General features: G+C 36.9%; 1 protein-coding gene across 1 annotated transcript in view; it reads right to left on the reverse strand.

The window, feature by feature from the left end:
* Window positions 1-15,601, reverse strand: part of ACVR1C (activin A receptor type 1C) — an 87,940-nt gene extending 72,339 nt beyond the window's left edge. The window contains exon 1 of the mRNA XM_007183112.2: window positions 15,530-15,601. Within this exon, the coding sequence (XP_007183174.2) occupies window positions 15,530-15,599 (70 nt within the window). The 5' untranslated portion in view covers window positions 15,600-15,601. The remainder of the gene's footprint in view (window positions 1-15,529) is intronic.
* Between the last annotated feature and the right edge of the window lie 3,454 nt (window positions 15,602-19,055).

A 19,055-nucleotide genomic window follows, 5' to 3' on the forward strand; every position in this document is an offset into this window, starting at 1 on the left:
TAGTGTACAGCACAGGGAGCTCTACTTGATACTCTGTAATGACCTATATGGGGAAAAAAAATCTAAAAAAGAATGGATATATACATATGTATAACTAATTCACTTTGTTGTACAGCAGAAACTAACAAAACATTATAAATCAACTATACTCCAATTAAAAAATTAATTTAAGAAAAAGTGTGTTCATTTTATCTAAATATCCTAATTGTAGGCATAAAAATGTTTGAAATATTCCCTTATTTTTATGTATGTAGGGTCTATAGTGATGTCGTCTTTCACTTCTGACATTGGTAATTTGTGTATTGCCCTTTTCCTTGGTAAACCTAGATAGAGGTAAACCAATTTTATTGATCTTTAAAAACAAAAAAGTTTTTGGTTTCCTTGATTTTCTTTAATGTTTTTCTATTTTCAACTTCCTAGGCTTCTCTTCTTACCTTTATTTCCTTCCTTCTGTTTGCTTTATTTGCTGTTCCTATAAATTTCACTCTAATCACTGCTTTGGGTATAGCCCACAGTTTTTGACATGTTGTATTTTCATTTCTTTCCATTAAAAATATTATCTAATTTTTCTTTTGACTTCTACTTTGATCCATGAGTATTCAGAAGTTTATTGCTTAATTTCCAAATATTTAGGGATTTTCCAGATAGGCTCCTGTTGTTGATTTCTAGTTTACTTCCATTATGTTCAAAGAAAATACCCCGTATATTTTAAATTCTTTTAAATTTATTAGGTTTGTTCTATGACCCACAATATGATCTATGTGGATTAACATTCTATGTGCACTTTAAAATGATGTATATTCTGTTGATAGGAATGTTACACAAATGTCAATTAAGTCAAGTTGGTTAAAAGTATTTTTCAGATCTTATATATTCTTACTAATTTTTGGTCTGCTTATTTTATCAATTATGAGAGGGGAGTGTTGAAGACTCAAAATATAATTATGGATTTGTCTTTTCTCCTTTCAGTTCTATCAATTGTTGTTACAGGAATTTTGAAGTTCTGTATTTAGGTGCATACGCATTTAAGATTATCATATCTTCTTGATTAGTTATCTCCTTTATGATTATGGAACATCCCTTTCAACATTCCATTTTCTGAAGTCAATTTTGTTATTAAGATAGTCACTCCAGTTTTCTTATGATTATTGTTTGCATGGTATAACTTTTCTCATTCTTTTACATTTAACCTATTTGTGTCTTTATAGTTAAAGTGCATTTCTTATACTGAAAGTGAGTTTTTTATAGCCAGCATATAGTTAGTTCTCGTTTGTTTTTTCAATTTGATAGTCTCATCTTAATTACTGTATTTCAACCACTTACATTTAATGTAATTATTGATATGGTTGAATTAAAATCTACCATCTTGCTAGTTTCTTTCTATTTGTTCCATCTGTGTTTGGTGCCTTTGCCATTTTGCCATCATGTTTTGGGATTTTAAATTTTTTATTTTATTTTATGTACATTATTGGTTTCTCATTTATACCTTAATATTTTAATTTACACTTTACTATTTTAGGCATTGCCCTTGATTGTAAAATATACATCTTTAATTAATTACAGCATAACTTCAAATAATACTATATAACCCTTCACATATAAGAAACTTAACAATTGTATATTCCCATTTCCTCCTTCCCATCCTTTGTGCTGAAGCTGTCATACATTTTATCCATACATATGCTATAAACTCACAGAGAATTGCTACTATTTTTGTTTCAGAGAGTCAATCATCTTTTAGAGTGATTAAAGTTAAGGAAAAATTTATTTTATATTTATCTTCATTTTAGCCATTTCCAGAGATCTTTACTTCTCTCTGTGGATCCAAGTCTCTGATGTTGTATTCATTCTGTCTGAAAAAGTTGCTTTAACATTTCTTGTAGTGCAGGTCTTGTGGTAATAAGTTCTCTCAGTTTTTACTTGTCTGAAAATGTCTGTTTCTCCTTCATTTAAAAGGATAACTTTATGTGGTATGGAATACTGAGTTGACAGTTTTATACTGTACTTTAACGTTGTCACTTTATTGTTTTCTGATTTGCATAGCTTCTGATGAGAAGTCTGCTTTAATTCTTAACTTCGTTCCTTTGTATGTTATAGGTCTATTTTATTTGGGCTTCCTTCAAGATTTACTCTCTATCTTTGAATGTGATCAATTTGTATATGATATGTCTAATAGTGTGGGGTTTGGAAGGAGAGAGATTTATCCTGCTTGGGCTTCTTTGAGTCTCTATGATTGATGATTTGATGTCTTTCATTATATTTGGAAAATTATTCATCAATCTCTTCAAATATTTCTTCTATCCCATTCTCTTTTCCACCTGATTCCACTTACACATGTTATGCCACTTGATATTGTATTACACCTCTTGGATGCCTTGTTTTTGTTCTTTTCATTCTTCCCTCTTTACCTCCTGACACATTCCACTTTTGTGTAATGACTTTATAATAGTAAAATTACATAATTATAAGGTAGTTTCTATTGTTCCATCTTCAAGTTCATGATTCTTTCTTCGGCTGTGTTAAGTCTACTGATAAGCACATCAAGAACATTCTTCCTCTCATGTTTCATATCTAGCATTTCCATTTGACATTTTCTTACACTCTATCTTTCTGCTAAAATGCCACGTCTGTTCATGCATATTTTTTTTCTCATCAGGCATACCCTAACATGGTGCTTTATTTCTACTAAACATAAAATCAGGAAACAGAAGCAAACAAATGAAATAAACCACCTAATCAGTTTTAAAACATAAAAATGGGCTCCAGGGTAGAGTAGAATCTAGGACAACAGTATTTTAGAAAATAAAATTGAAAAAAATAAATAATGCCAAAAGCACACAGTAAATGAAGCCTGTTTCAAAGCAAAAAGACTAAATTAAAAATAAAATCTTTCAGGCACTTCAGGGAATACAAGAAGCATGTACTAAGCTGAGCAAGTTGTGACTAGGGAGGAATTCAACACCTGTTTGGGAAGCCTTTTCCATTTAGGACTCATAAACCAAGCTCTGTCATTTAAGGTTTAATCCTTTGAAAAAACAAGCCTTTATCAATAAAGGTGCCTCACTCTGTCAATTTTCTTTCACTTGGGATGGCACTCAGAGTGCAAATGATGTTCATGCATATTTTTCACCTTTTCCACCACAGCTTTTAATCACAGTTATTTTTAATTCCCTGTATGATAGTTCCAACATCTGCATCATATCTAAACCAGGTTCTGTTGAGTGCCCTGTCTCTGGACAGTAAGGTTTTTTCCTTGATTATTTGTGTTTCTAATAACTTTTGGTTGATGTCAAATATAATCATACTATTGGTAAATGTAATCATATTTTTATATGGTCTTTACATTAAAGTAGGAGATGTCATGGGATAAAGAGGGAAATAAAGTAGGAAGAATGAAGTGTCAGGTATAAAGAGTGAAGTATGAAATAGTACAATATTGACTCAAAATAAACATTAAGTTAAGAAAGAATACAGTTAGGTCTAAAGTAATCTAATTTATTATTATTAATTTTAGGTTACTCTAGATACACTAAAAATAACAATAATTAAAACAGAGTGTAAATAAATCCATAAAGGAAATAAATGGAATATGCCCCAAAAATGATCAAACAAAAAGGAGGCAAAAGAGAAGAAACAGAGGAACAATAGAAAGAGAGACAAATAGCAAGATGGTAGGCTTAAATCCATATCAATAATTACACTAAATGTTAATGGGCTAACCATTTAATTTGATGCAATATCTGCATCAAATTAAATACAGATTTTGTCATATCGTTAAAGGATAAAAATCAAGAACCAACTGAACATTATATACAAAGGGTGCACTTCAAATATAAAGATACAGATGGGTTGTAAGTAAAAGGATGGGGAAAATATACATGCAAATATGAAGCATGGTTATAATAATATCAGAGAGAATAGACTCAAGACAAGGAGTATTACTGAGATAAAGAGAGAGGTTTTATAGTAATTAAATAGTCATTGCATCAGGTAGACAGACAACTCTAAATGTGTATGTGTCTAACAAGAGAGTTTCAAAACACATGAAATAAAAACCGGCAGAACTAAAGGGAGAGAGAGACAAATCCACAAGCACAGTAGGAGATTTTTAACACTCCCCTCTCAGTAAAAATGTGATGATGTGAACAACACTATCAACAAACTTTACCTAATTGGCATTTACAAAGCAACACACTCAACAGCCAAAACTAATCTACGGTGAAAAAAATAAGAACAACAGATGCCTTTGGGAGTATGGCATTGAGAAATGACTGGGTAAGGACGTGAGGAAACTCGTTGTGGTGATGTTTAACATTAACATCTTAAAGAAGATTAAATGACTGCATTTCTCAACACCAAGAATGCACACATAAGATTTGTGAATGTCATTATATGCAAATGTTTCACAAAAGAGAATAGTGTTGTGTTTGCAAGTGTTTGCAAATATTGAATTTGTGTAATAACATGCATGCTGAAGTATGTAGAGAATAGTGTACTGCTATTTGTAATTTATTTAAAAATGCATCAAAAAAATATGTATTCATGAATAGAGAGATAAATGGATGTATATGGACAAAGCAAGTATAATCTAGTTGGTGAATGTATCAGTAGTAACTATAAAATTCTTTCAATTCCGGTGTATGAAAAGCTTAATAATAAAATTTTGAGAAATATGAAAATAAAAGCTTTTCCAGAAAACAAAAATAGATTAGAACTGGATAAAGAAGATATGGTACATATATACAATGGAATATTACTCATCCATAAAAAAGAACAAAATAATTTTGCAGCAACATGGATGGATCTAGAGATTGCCATACTAAGTGAAGTAAGTCAGACAGAGAAAGACAAATATCATATGATATCACTTATATGTGTAATCTAAAAAAAATGGTACAAATGAACTTATTTACGAAACAGAAATTGAGTCACAGATGTAGAAAACAAACTTATAGTTACCAGAGGGGAAAGGGGAGGGAGGGACAAACTGGGAGATTGGGATTGACATATACACACTACTATATATAAAATAGATAACTAATAAGGACCTACTGTATAGCACAGGGAACTCTACTCAATACTCTGTCATGACCTATATGGGAAAAGAATCTAAAAAGAGTGGATATATACATATGTATAACTGATTCACTTTGCTATAGAGCAGAAACTAACACATTATTATTAACTATACTCCAATAAAATTTAAAAAAAATAATGTATTGTCATTAGAACTGAGCTACAAGAAATGTTAAAAGAAGTTCTTCAGGCTGAAAGAAAGTGACACCAGTTGTAAATTCAGATCCACATAAAATAATGAAGAGCAATGAATGGAAATGATAAATAGGCGGGTAAATGCAAAATACCACATTCATTTTTTTCTTCTATTTTTTTTGGGCTGCGTTGGGTCTTTGTTTCTGCGTGTGGGCTTTCTCTAGTTGTGGCAAGCAGGGGCTACTCTTCATTGTGGTGTGCAGGCTTCTCATTGCTTCTCTTGTTGTGGAGCACAGGCTCTAGGCACGCGAGCTTCAGTAGTTGTAGCATGTGGGCTCAGTAGTTGCAGCATGCGGGCTCTAAGGCACCCAGGCTACAGTAGTTGTGGCATGAGGGCTCAGTAGTTGTGGTTCACAGGCTCTAGAGCTCAGGCTCAGTAGTTTTGGTGCATGGGCTTAGTTGCTCCGTGGCATGTGGGATCTTCCTGGACCAGGGATTGAACCTGTGACCCCTGCATTGGCAGGCAGACTCTTAACCACTGCACCACGAGGGAAGTCCCTACATTCATTTTTTAATTCACTTAAAGGTAATTACATCAACTATACTTCAATGAAAAAGTTAATAAAACTAAAAACAAATAAATAAATAAATAAAATTAAATATTTAAAGCCAAAATAATAACTTGTCCCAAGGTTTATAAAATATTTAGAAGTAAAACATATGAGATTAATAGCACAAAGGACAAGGAGACAGAAATGGAAGAATATGATAATAATGTTCTTAGATTAAACTATGATAATTTAAAGATGGATGTTATAAATCTTGCAGTAATCACTAAAAACAAAGAGATGTAGCTTATAAACTAGTATTAGAAATAATATAGAATACTAACATTTAGTCAATTAAATGAAGGCAAAAAAAAGGAAGAAAGAGAAGGAGAGATACAAACATAATAAGATGACAGATTTAAACATAACCACATTGATAAATGCATTAAATGTATATGGTCTAAACACTACAGTTAAAAGACAAGTATGGAAGACTAGATGAAAAACAATACCTAACCATTTGCTCTCTTCAAGTAACCATCTATACACACACACAAACACACACACATACATATATACATATGTATATATATGTATATGTACATGTAAATATGTATGTGTGTATACATATGTACACATAAAGTTAAGAATATGAGGATGGGAAATCTATAACATGCCGACATTCAGCACAAGATAGCTGGAATAGCTATATTAATAGTAAAAAAAGGATAGATATACAAATATTAAGCATAGCTGGGATGTCTATATTAATTTTGACAGAGTAGACTTTAAAGCAAAGAATATTGCCAGTGATAAAGAAAGACATGTCATAATAATAAATATTACCAGGGATAAAGCAAGTGGTTTCCTAATGCTGAATATACATCAAGAGGACATAATAATCTTAATGTGTATGTACCCATTAACAAACTTTTCAAATACATTAAGCAAAAATTGGAAAAACTGAAAAGAAGAATAGCTGAATTCAAATGTAAGTTGAAGATGTCAACAATCCTCTCTCAGTGATTGATAAAATAAGAAGACAGAAAATCAGTAAAGATATAGACGACATGAATAACATGTTAAGCAACTTGACCTGAATAACATTTATAGAACACTCCACCCTACAACAACAGAATACACATTATTTTCAAGTGCACATGGTACATTCACCAGGTCAGACACATGCTAGGTTCTGAAACAAATACAAATGAAATTTTAAAAACTGAAATCACACAGCTGATGTATTTTCATCCCCAATGGATTTAAATTAGAAGTCAACAGCAAAATGATCGGGAAATTCCCAAAATATTTGGAAATCAACCAACAGATATCTAAATAACCCACAGGTCCCAGAAAAATCACAAAAACTAGAAAATATTTTGAACTCAATGAAAACAAAAACACAATACAGCACAATTTATGGATGAGCTGAAGCAGTTGCTGAGAAGGAAATTTAGAGCTTTAAATGCTTATAGCAGAAAAGAAGGAAGGTCTTAAGTGAATGACGTAAGAAAGTGTCAGCAAACTATGGCCCACTGGCTGTCCCACTTGTAAATAAAATTTTATTGAAACACAGCAACACCTATTTATGTATTGTCTATGCCTGCTTTTATACTACAATGGCAGAATTAAGTAGCTGCAGCAGAGACTGTAGGGTCCATAAGACTAAAATATGTACTATCTGAGCCTTTAAGAAAAAGTTTGTCAACTCTTGATCTAAGGTACCAACTTAAGAAGACAGAATAAAAAAGAATAAATTAAATTCAAAGTAAGTAGAGAAAAGAAATAGTGATGATAAGAGCAGAAAACAATTGAAGGAAAAAAACAACAAAGAAAATCAATAAAACCAAAAGTTTTTTATTTGAAAGAAATCAATAAAATCGATAAACCTCCAGCTAGACTGATCAAGGGAAAAAGAAAGAATATTCAAATTCTCAATGTCAAGAATATAAGAAGGGACAGCACTACAGATACTATAGGTATTAAAAAGGTAATAAGGAAATATTATGAAAAACAATGATAAAGACAATATCCAAAGGAGAGTTCAGGAAAAATAATTCTAAAGGAGCATCTCATCTTGATTTGTCACAGTAACTCTCAATCCTTTTAAAGAGGTCCAGCTGTTTTAACAAAGTCAACTTTCTTCTATGTGCAAAAAAGCAATGCCTTTTAATATAATATAGCTAATATAATATATCTAGAGAACAGCTGTATCTAGAGAACAGCTATAAAAGGGAGAGAGGTTCATTCAACTATGCATTTATTATTCTGTAAGGAATCTTCTGCTAATCATATAATTATTCTTTTTTCAGTGTTTCAAATTTAGAGTGTATTGTCTATTTCCTGGAAATACACACGCTTGATTCCAAGTGGAATTTGAGTGAGAATGCAGTCTCACTATGATTTTAGAGAGGCAAAGTTTCACAGTGTAGATCTTTACTCTTGAAGAGAAATAATGGGAATGGAAAGAAGGAAAAAACACATTTCTAGGGGATCAGGCCAGGAAAATGTCATCAGATAAAGTTATGAGATGTGATGAGTTAATATTCTTTAATATATTTTGAATCTGTTTGAAAACAATCTGCCTCCTGAAAGCTGTGTTAATCTGGATTACCACCCTCTGAGTTAACATCTCTAAGATAAGCATGCATTTATGAAACTAAACATTTTGCATCAAAATGATGATTGTCCGGATCCTGATGGATTAGATTTTTTTCTAATCTGGTTTTTGACCAAAGTATTAATTCAATCACGGCATTGAATGAAAAATTTATAAGGAACTTAATCAGCATACAGAGATGTAGCATCTATCTCTGTCATTTTACCTTAGCATGAGATAAGAATGATAAAACAGATTAGAAGAAAATATATGTGTTTCACTTTCAAAATTAGAGAACCTAATCATTTTCTTGATGTGAAAAGTTTAATGAAAAAGTAGACTGATCTAATTTGGGATGCTTAAGTCACTGGCAAATTTAAATTGTCTTAAAAAAAACTAATAAGCCAGGCTCTTGAGTCATACTGAATGATTCACCCATGAATTCTTGAGGGGATTAATTTAAAACAGTTCCGAAGAAACAGCATCTTCACATGCCTACTCTAAAAAAACAGAAGAGAACAACAGAAAAGGGAAATTATTCTAGAGGAGAAAAAGGCAAGCATCAGGACAGAATAGAACCTTGTTAGCCTGGTTGGCCAATCAGAGCAGATGAATTCAAGAGCCACATGATAAGGCAAAAGAGTGAAAAATAATGGAGTATTGGCTTCTATGAAAATAAAGTCTTCCTTGTCTCTTTCACACTCCTACTCACCTCCTCCCTCTCTTTTACTTTTTGCTGGATCCCTAAGTGAGAGGAGTAGTGATTTGTATTGTTCAGGTTCCAGGGAACCAAGAGACCCACGCGCTTCAGGGATCCAGCTTTCAAAGAACATGAAAGGCACAGGGCTCATGGTCATGACCCTGTCTCCTACTTCTTTTCATAGCAAGCGTGGGAAGGGCAGGACCTGCTTCCTCATAGAAGAGAACCAGCCACCTATCTCCCCAGACTCTCCACCTTTCCCCACTTAGCAGTCACCCCTGAGATTATGGCCTGGAACTCCTGTCAGAGCTGCCATGAAGGTTGAATTACCATGAGCTACTGGAGGTAGAGGTCCCCTGCTTCGTCACTCTGGCTTCATCCATGCATTGCAAGACCTTTTGTTGGTAGCGTAGTGTCAGGATCCAGGATTCTGACTTATCACAACCCCCCTTCCTTTATCCTAGGCTATTTAGTTGTTAAAAGTTTAGAAAAAGGGAGAATATTAGAGTTCTGCCATGCAATTTGTGGCCAAAGTACCAGGCAACAACAACAAAAAGTTACTTTGCCTTATTTTCCCTCCCTTTTCTAGATGCCCCCCTTAGTAAGCCATCTTAGACTGGAGGAGAAGCACAGCTGAACCAAGACAGTATTTAGGTATTCCTAGGTCCCTTAGCAAAAGAGTAATTTCTTTTTTTTATTATTGTTATATTTACTTTTTAACAGCTTTATTGAGATAAAATAATATACCATACAATTTGTCAATTTAAAGTATGTAATTTGATGGCTTTAGTACATTCATATAGTTGTGCATCTATCTGGAATTTCTATATCATTTATGAACATATCCCAATATTATCCCAATTTTTTAAAAATAAATTATTTATTTATTTATTTATTTTTGGCTGCATTGGGTCTTTGTTGCTGCATGCGGCCTTTCTCTAGTTGTGGTGAGCGGGGGCTACTCTTCGTTGCAGTGTGCGGGCTTCTCATTGTGGTGGCTTCTCTTGTTGCGGAGCACGGGCTCTAGGCATGCAGGCTTCAGTAGTTGTGGCATGCGGGCTCAGTAGTTGTGGCTCACGGGCTCTAGAGCGCAGGCTCAGTAGTTGTGGAGCACGGGCTTAGTTGCTCTGCGGCATGTGGGATCTTCCCAGACCAGGGCTCGAACCCGTGATCCCTGCATTGGCAGGCGGATTCTTAACCACTGTGCCACCAGGGAAGTCCTATCCCAATTTCTTAAACAATGTAAAGATAAACCTTGAGATTTTTACTATTAGCTGTGAAAAATTTTAAACATGAAATCCCAATCAATAAAAAATCCAGAAAAAGATATAAAAGATAAGGAATGATAGATGATACACACTCTGTGCTTAGAACTTTTCCTTTTTTTCCTATTTAGTTCTGTTTTCCATTTATATTTGAAAATTAATCCTATTGTTTATTTATTAAAATAAACTCTTTATATTCATGTGAACATATCTGTTTGAGTTTTTAATGATCCATGCCTACAGTTGTTCACTTATAGGACATTTTCCCCTGCAAACCTCAAAATGAAGCCAATGCTAATTATCTGGTAGCAGGTCAAGACTTAGCTAGAGCAGGAACTAAACATCCTCTGGCTGATATTTACGTATCCCTGTCCCTCTCCTGAAGGACTCAAGATCATTCTTTTAGGAAGGTGCTCTGGAACCATAAACTGTCAGATTATCAGGTCCTGTGTGACTCTAGTCGTTCTCCTCTCTTCTTAACCTCTTTTTATTTACAATAAGAGATGCAAGTTCTGCCAAGAAAAATACAACAAACTGGATCTCAGCTGCTACCCAGAAGTTTTTTAAAGAGAAACGCAAAATGTTTATTCAAAAGGAAAATATAGTTGGCCCTCTGCAGCCACAGGTTCCGCATCTGCAGATACAACCAACCAACTCCAGAGAGTTCCAAAAAAGCAAAAGTTGAATTTGCTATGCACTGGTAACTCTTTACATAGGTTTTAAATTATATTTACAACTATTTACATAGTGTTTACACTGTATTAAGTATTATAAGTAATCTAGATGATTACAATACATGGGAGGATGTATGTAGATTATATGTAAATACCACACCGTTTTACATATGGGACTCAAGCATCCTCAAGTTTCAAATTTCAGTATCCCAGGGGTCCTGGAACCAGTCCCCCTGTACTCTAAAAATGCATTTGAAAGCAACAGTCACATTCAAAAGACCGTAACTTTGGGCAAAACCAACTGCTTTCACATAACAATAAATCATTTGCAGAGAGTCTAGAGAGTATTGTTTCTTTTTCACACATCCTTTTATGGTAAGGTACTCAAGTAAGATTAGGAAAGGCTGGGTATCCCCCTCTGTTGACTCAGAAGGACATTCAGTGCTAAGACTTGGAAGTGATCTATTCAGAGATACACATGGGGATGGTAGTAAAGCTAGAACAGAAGTTTTAAGAGATGAGGACTAGAAAATAAGTGTATTTTCTAATGCAAGAGCTGGGAATACATATATCTGAAGCAGTTCATCTCACCACAATATTTACTTAACGTTGGGTTGCCAGATAAAAGTACAGAATACCCAGTTAAACTAGAATTAAACAGCAATTAATTTTTAATATATGTATGTCCCATGTCATATTTGTAACATACTTATACTAAAAAATTATTTGTTGTTTATCTGAAATTCAATTTAACTGGGCATGCTGTGATTCACTAAATCTGTGACTCTATTTAATGTGTCCTTTAAAAATATCTAAAGGGACTTCCCCGGTGGTGCAGTGGTTAAGAATCCGCCTGCCAATGCAGGGCACATGGGTTTGATCCCTGGTCCAGGAAGATCCCACATGCCGCAGAGCAACTAAGCCTGTGCGCCACAACTACTGAGACTGTGCTTTAGAGCCCGTGAGCTACAACTACTGAGCCCGTGAGCCACAACTACTGAAGCCCACGCGCCTAGAGCCCATGCTCTGCAACAAGAAGACACCGCAATGAGAAGCCCGCGCACCACAACGAAGAGTAGCCCCCGCTCACTGCAACTAGAGAAAGCCCACGCGCAGCAATGAAGACCCAATGCAGTCAAATAAATAAATTATATTAAAAAATAAATAAATAAATAAAATTATCTGTAAATGCCCTTGGCTTTAGATTTTTAATCTTCAGGTCAGACTTATCCCCTGAACTCCAGACTCATAAAACCAATTGCTCACATGACATCTCCACCCCAGTACCTACGAGACATTTAACACTCAACATACCCAAAACTGAGCTCCAATTCTCCACCACCATGCCTCACCTCTCCCTATGCCTGCTCCTCCTGCAGTCAGCCTCACCTTACTTAATGGTCTATTCTTCTATTGCTTGGGTCAAAATTTGGCGTCATCCTTTGCTCCCCTCTTACTCTCACACCTCGAATCCTGTATTTTTGCGTCATTGTAGAAAATCGGAGGAACTCTCTATTTTATACTTCTGTAAGTTTGAGGCTAGAAAACGGGTTCAGGCAGTACAATCAATGAAGAAATATGCTCCCAAGGACTTCTGCACAGAGTTTCTCCTAGTCCAAAGAAGTCTCTTTTTTGGAACCAGGGAGCCTCTTGCTACACTTGGGTCAATCAACCAATAAATGACTATGCTTAAAGAAGGGCAAAGGTAACATCTTTTTCATTATAAACTCAGTCCAAGGCTTTCACTTTTACTTCCAGCACAGTTTAAAATGTATAGTAGGAACTGCTAACTGCTGTTAAGTGGGGAAAAAGAAAAAAAAAAACTCATTACCTGAAACCCCTACCCCACTCTGGTTATTAAATGAAACAGTTATCTTTTCACCTTTAGAGTAACAGCATCTAGCTTTCCGGACTCTTAATAATTCTTTCCATCCAGAAGAGAAAGGAGTTTCATGAAATTAGTAGAGAATATACAATGTGTAAATCTGTATAATGTCCAAGTCCAGCTTCAAATTTGAGAACTCCAGGACATTTTCTGGCAATTATTTGTTTGATACACATGATAAATGTTGTGAGGTCATGTCAGGTCTTTCTTATCAACATCAAGGAATCCAGAAACTAGATAATTAGAGCAACACAAAGCAGCCTAATTTTTTAAGCCAGTCCAGACCAATAAATAGTTTCTCTAAGTTTCCACCAGACCAGCGGTTACCCTCTGAGATTCTCACCAAGGAGCAATGATTTCTACTCTGCTGTCAAGGCTTGACATGCCTAAGGTGCTAGAGATGCTGGGGAAGAACAGCCAAAGCAAAAAGGGTTTATTGGTCCATCAATATCTTCAGATATTTAAGGTCCTAGGCTTGGTGCACAACAGAGCCAAATTGGAAAGCAGTGTTTTCTGTCATGCGGTTTTGCTATGACACTGTCAAGAGCAACTTCTCATATAACATGTCAATAATGGCATGTACATCTCCAAAACATGGTAAATATGATTAACAATGCAATTTGTAAAAGTGACCAGGTCAAAAATAATGAAGGTACCACAAGAGAAAAACAATTTAAAAGATGAAATAAATAAATAAATTATCTTGAATCCCTCTATCAAATAAAGATTCGTATAAAAAAATAAGAATCAAAAATGTAGATTGCAATATACTTTTTTTTTTCCTGTGGGACACAAAGAGGAGTAAAATTTCTTAAACAGGTTTCAAAACGATTGCATTCTACATAGAAAAGTTCATTGTTAAAGTTCAATTTTGATACGTACTTCTCTACTGTATTGCCACATTATCTCCATATCAGGAATTTTTCTTAGCCTTCAAATTTTAAGGAAACAATCAAATTTGAATGGATGATCTATTTTTTTTTCTTTTTTGCACATTTCAATGTCAAAAGTTTCCATGCCTTTTTAAGAACATAGCAGGCAGGGCATGTGTTTCCTATGTTGCTGTGCCCAGGGTCTCTGAAATCTTCTAAAGATTCTGTCATATAACAAAATATACCTTTCAAGCTAGATAAAAAACAGTTGAGTCTATTTTTTTAAATGTCTGCAACAAAGCTATTAGCTCCCTGAAATAAAAAGGGTTTGTACAGATAGCCTTCAAAGGCAACTTCTCAGGTGTCCAGTTAAAACTGTGATCTCCAGAAGACTTTGTGTGTGTAAATTCTATTAAGTCATCAAGAGCACTTTGAGTATTCCAAGTTAGTGGAGTTTCTGCCCATTTCTCATAAAGACCTTCCCATAGTCATTTTTCTTCCCAGTGATGAATTTACTAACTCTGAATGCAAATACTTCGCTTTATCCCATCATCTTCCTGACAAGTCTCTGGGTAACTGCTTCCTAAAAGGCTGTGCCTTTTCAAAGATAACTGAAATGTTTTCATCCTAATATTGTATCAACTGATCACTTCCAACAATCAAATTTTCATTTGAATATTGTATTTGGTGAGTCTCTCAGACCATCTGAAACACTGAATCTGCACGTGACAGCAATCATACTATTCAAAACATTCTCCCGCACATGTCACTAAGAGGAAAACTACCTACCCTGGAGTATAGCTATTAATGTCAAACAGACTGTCATCGGAGAAAACAAAAATGCATCAAAATCAGCTTCAAAGTACAGCCCTACGGAAAAACACCCGGTTTTTATGTGCAAATGTCTTAAATGTCTGATTGACATGTTTAAAGAATGAGTTAGCAAGGAATCTGCTCCCGGTCTCTCTCCATAACCCAGAATAATGTTATAATGAAAAGAATTTTAGAGTTAAAGAGTTTTTCATCATAGCACACTATATGCATTTGCCCCAGTTTCTAGTAAACATTATGAAGAAATGTTTAATTTCTAGCTTGGGCCGAGGGCTCTATTTAGCTTATCAAAGCACAGACCTGCCATAAACGCTGGGACTTTTGCCAGAAATTTTTTTTCCTGCAACTCTTAGTAAAGATCATACCTCGAAAGCATTGTGCCTTGCAAACCACGCAGATTTAAGCTCCCACTCCCGCCTACAGAACTTGGCACCAGCGGCTTTTGAGATATCCCTCATCTCCTAAAACTCAGACTAATCGCCACCACCACTCCCCACTCTCCCACCACCACCGTGTCGTCATCCTTGCTCAGCTCTCCGGAGCTCAGCACGGAGCGTCCCCCAAGACCCTGCAGAGTGAACTCACGGTGCCACCCAACTCCCATCCCTGCACACACCCACAAACACTCTCCTACTCCCTCCGCTACAATCTGCCCCCAAATGTGTCACCCACCTGACCCCTAATCCCATACCCCAACGTCCCTGGAGCTCTTCCCCCCTCCTGGTGGCTTCATCCCCAACACACCTGTCTACCCCGCTGGCCGACTTCAGGTGCCCACGCTGCGCCCTATCCCGCGCCCCCTCAATCTAACTGGCGCTTCGCACTCCGCCCCGAGGAAGGTCAGTTCGCTCGGAGCACCTTCTTTCCCCACCCCTTGCCCACCCGCAGACCGCCCCCGGCTCCCACCCTCGCGGGCGCGGAGAAAGGGGCGCCTGTAGTACCTGCCGAGAGCGCGGCGGCCGCGGCGAGCAGGAGAGCCTGGCGAAGCGCGGCGCGGAACGCTCGGGTCATGGCCACCAGGCGCCGCGCCCGGGCTGCGAGGCCCCGGAGCGGAGCGCGACGGCCGGGGCAGCGCGGACCGCTTTGAAGTTTCCGGGGCGCAGGAGGGAAGCACGGCCCGACACCCTTTTGAAGTGTGCGGTTGGCTCTAATCAGCGCGGGCGCCCCCCTCCCCTGCCTCCCCCATCCCCCGCCCCCGCGGCTGGCGGTGCGCGGCGCTCCAGCCACTGGCCCCGGCAGCCCGGCTGGCAGGGGGGCGGGGGGGCGACAGAGCCCGCCCCTGCCGCGCCTCCGCCCCCTGGGCCCTCCGGCAGCCGCAAGGGGCCTGCCGCTGCCCGGCTGGCGGGCAAGGTTGGCCCGCAGGAGAAGCAGTGAGATCGCAGAGAGGTGGGGGCGAGCGGGGGCGCAGGGGGAGGCAAAGAAAGCAGGTGGGGTGGCGCGGAGTCCCCAAGACTGGATACGCTGAGAAGGGCGTCGGGACAGGAGGGAAAGCCCTACGGAGACTTCAGGAAGACTTAAACCCTGCAGCAGTTGCTTCCTGTTGGTCCGCTCTATAGTCTCCTACAGAAGATCCACGCGTCCAAGTCTCTTGACACTCATTTGTCGTCCAGTGCCCTAAAGGTTTTCTAACTAGACTGAGCCCTGAAACATCCTGGGTATTCCTCCGGGCTCCTCACTCCGCCACGTCCTGGCTGTGCGCGCGTCTGTGGAAGGGCGCCCTCTCTGTCCAGCCCTGGAAATAACCAGTTGCCCCACTGCCTACGCTACCTATAGTTTTGGCTTAACACACTTCATCTCTAATCTGACGCCTTCAAGTGACCCCCTCCCCCCATGAATGGCGACCGAAGCTGGACTACCTTCACCAGGTGATGTGGTCATCTGCAATGTGTAATCCAGGTTTAGAAGGAAGTAGAGGACCCATCTTATGCAAAATACTTAACAACTACAATTGCAGCAGTTGAAAAACTGAGGGGCGGGGTGGAATCATACCCAAGCTTTAAGGGGAGGTGAAGAATGATTGAAAGTACTGCATTAGACACTTTGGGTATTGTTTAAGTCCCTGGGGCTTATCAAATGAGTGTGCTTCCCATGTGGATTGCGTTTGAAAATATAAGGGCAGCATTACCAATTAATAGAAATTAGCCTAAATTCAATCCAGGTGTGTAGCTTGTACATTAAAGTGAATGGAATTTTTTTTTTAATTTTTATTGGAGTATAGTTGATTTACAATGTTGTGTTAGTTTCTGCTGTACAGCAAAGTGAATCAGTTATACATACACATATATCCACTCTTTTTTAGATTCTTTTCCCATATAAGACATTACAGACTACTGAGTAGAGTTTCCTGTGCTATACAGTAGGTCCTTATTAGTTATCTATTTTATATATAGTAATGTGTATATGTCAATCTGAATGGGATTATTTTTAACTGAACAACACAAAAAGCCAAGAATCCAGTGCTGGTGTTATTGCTGCTGTTAGGGGCCTCTTTGAAAAGCAATCGTCATATAAATTAATTGCTTTAGAGTAAGAGATATTACTTGCTTCTTCACCTACTTTAGCTCTAAATAGCACATCTATGGAAGACCTATTCTGAAATGCTGTATGCAGTTGACTTAATCAAAGAGTCACGGTATTGGGGGTGGGATATTTGTCGGACTTTGATGCATGATAATGACAGTCTTGAGGATCTCACCCCACCACCACCACCTTGTATGAATCAAAACATTCCTAAGCATAAAAAGACTTTGTTCTCATTTCCTTCTGGATCCAAGCAAACAAATAAATCAAAAAAAAAAAAAAAAAGGAGATCTGGGACAAGCCTGAGCCCTTCCAGACACCCACAAAACAGATGCTTTTTTTAAAAAAAGAAAAGAAAATGCTAGAACACATTATATTTTGGCTGACTTGGCTTGCTCATTATTTGGTAACTATACCCTAGACTGTGATCTACCATTGGATCATGAGACTTGGAGCCTAAAGATCAGGGCCTGCTTCCTCAAAAGTAAGTGGAACTTTGTTCCTCCCTATTTCTCAGAACCACGACAGGATTAAAAAGGGTAGTGAATGTGAACATACTGTCAAACCGTAAGGCATTATGCTAATGTCAGGTATTTACCCTCCACATATTTATTTTGTCTCTTGAATACAGTAAGCAATTTCCCTGCAAGTTGGAAAGCTCTCATCTTCTAAGAAAGCAAGGTTATTATCCCAAGAAGTCTGATATTAAATAACTTCAATATTCTAAATAAATTCAACACTTTCCTCTTAGTCTAATGGTGCATTGTCTGCTATGTTATCCACCAGTCACATGTGAGTAGTGAGCACTTGAACTGTGTCTAGTCCAAATTGACATGTGCTGTAAGTATAAAATGCATGCTGGATTTCAAAGACTTACTACAAAATAAGAATGTAAAATATATCATTAATAATTTTATATTGCTTACATGTTGAAATGATAATATTTTGGATCCACTGGGTCAAATAAAATATATTACTAAAATTAATTTCACCTATTCCTTTTTACTTTTTAATATAGCTATTAGAAAATTTTAAATTATATGTGTGGCTCGCATTCTATCTCTATTGGACAGTGCTGGTCTAATGAATCCTCCTCAAATGGCAAAAGATCATTACCTTTGTCTTAAGCACAGTATAAAAGCCAAGTGTTGTTAAGTACCTTGCCAGTCAACATGTGGCCAGCCAATGAAGGAAGCAGCAACTCTTGATATCTTGGTGCAAAGTTCTGTGATACAACAAAAAAAGGTTAATATGTCAAAATCTAAATACTTAACTTGTAGGATTATATTAAACTACATCTCCAAATACCATTTCCCTCTGTCCTAAGCTCATGTTCTTCTTCCAACGTCAGTTCTATGGCAGCTTTGAAGTAATGAGTTAACCACTCAGCATGTATTGAGTTCCAATGGCTGGAAAAGTATATTCTTAGGCAACTATAAATATTTCTGATTGATAGGCTTGAAGAAAAGAGCTTCATCCTTATAATGTGTCCCAATTTTTACTTAAGAGTATACTTTATTTGTACACACATGCATAAACACACCTATGGAAATTAATCCAGTTTTAATCCAATATCTTTAAAAATGAACTATTATTAAGAAAATACTCCTTGGAGCATATTGAGTGACTCCTGTTACTTAATATAAGCAGCACAACTGCATTGTTCAAGATATGATATAACATAGTACATCTTTCATAATTTTGTACATAACAGAAAAAAATTTACATGTGAAATTTTTTAAAATTTCACTGGAAAGAAATTTACATGCAAATATGTTTCTAAAGATTTAAGCTTCCCCCCACCCTTAGTCATCTATTTGTACATATTCATTACCATAGCAACATTACATCATGACTCCTGGATTCTCATCATCAAAGGAAAACAAAAACAACAAATAATTGAGGAGTTCATAACCCATCAGCAAAACAGACTTTGGGTGAGTAAAT

Source organism: Balaenoptera acutorostrata, chromosome 8, assembly GCF_949987535.1.
Source record: "Balaenoptera acutorostrata chromosome 8, mBalAcu1.1, whole genome shotgun sequence".
Lineage (NCBI taxonomy): Eukaryota > Metazoa > Chordata > Mammalia > Artiodactyla > Balaenopteridae > Balaenoptera > Balaenoptera acutorostrata.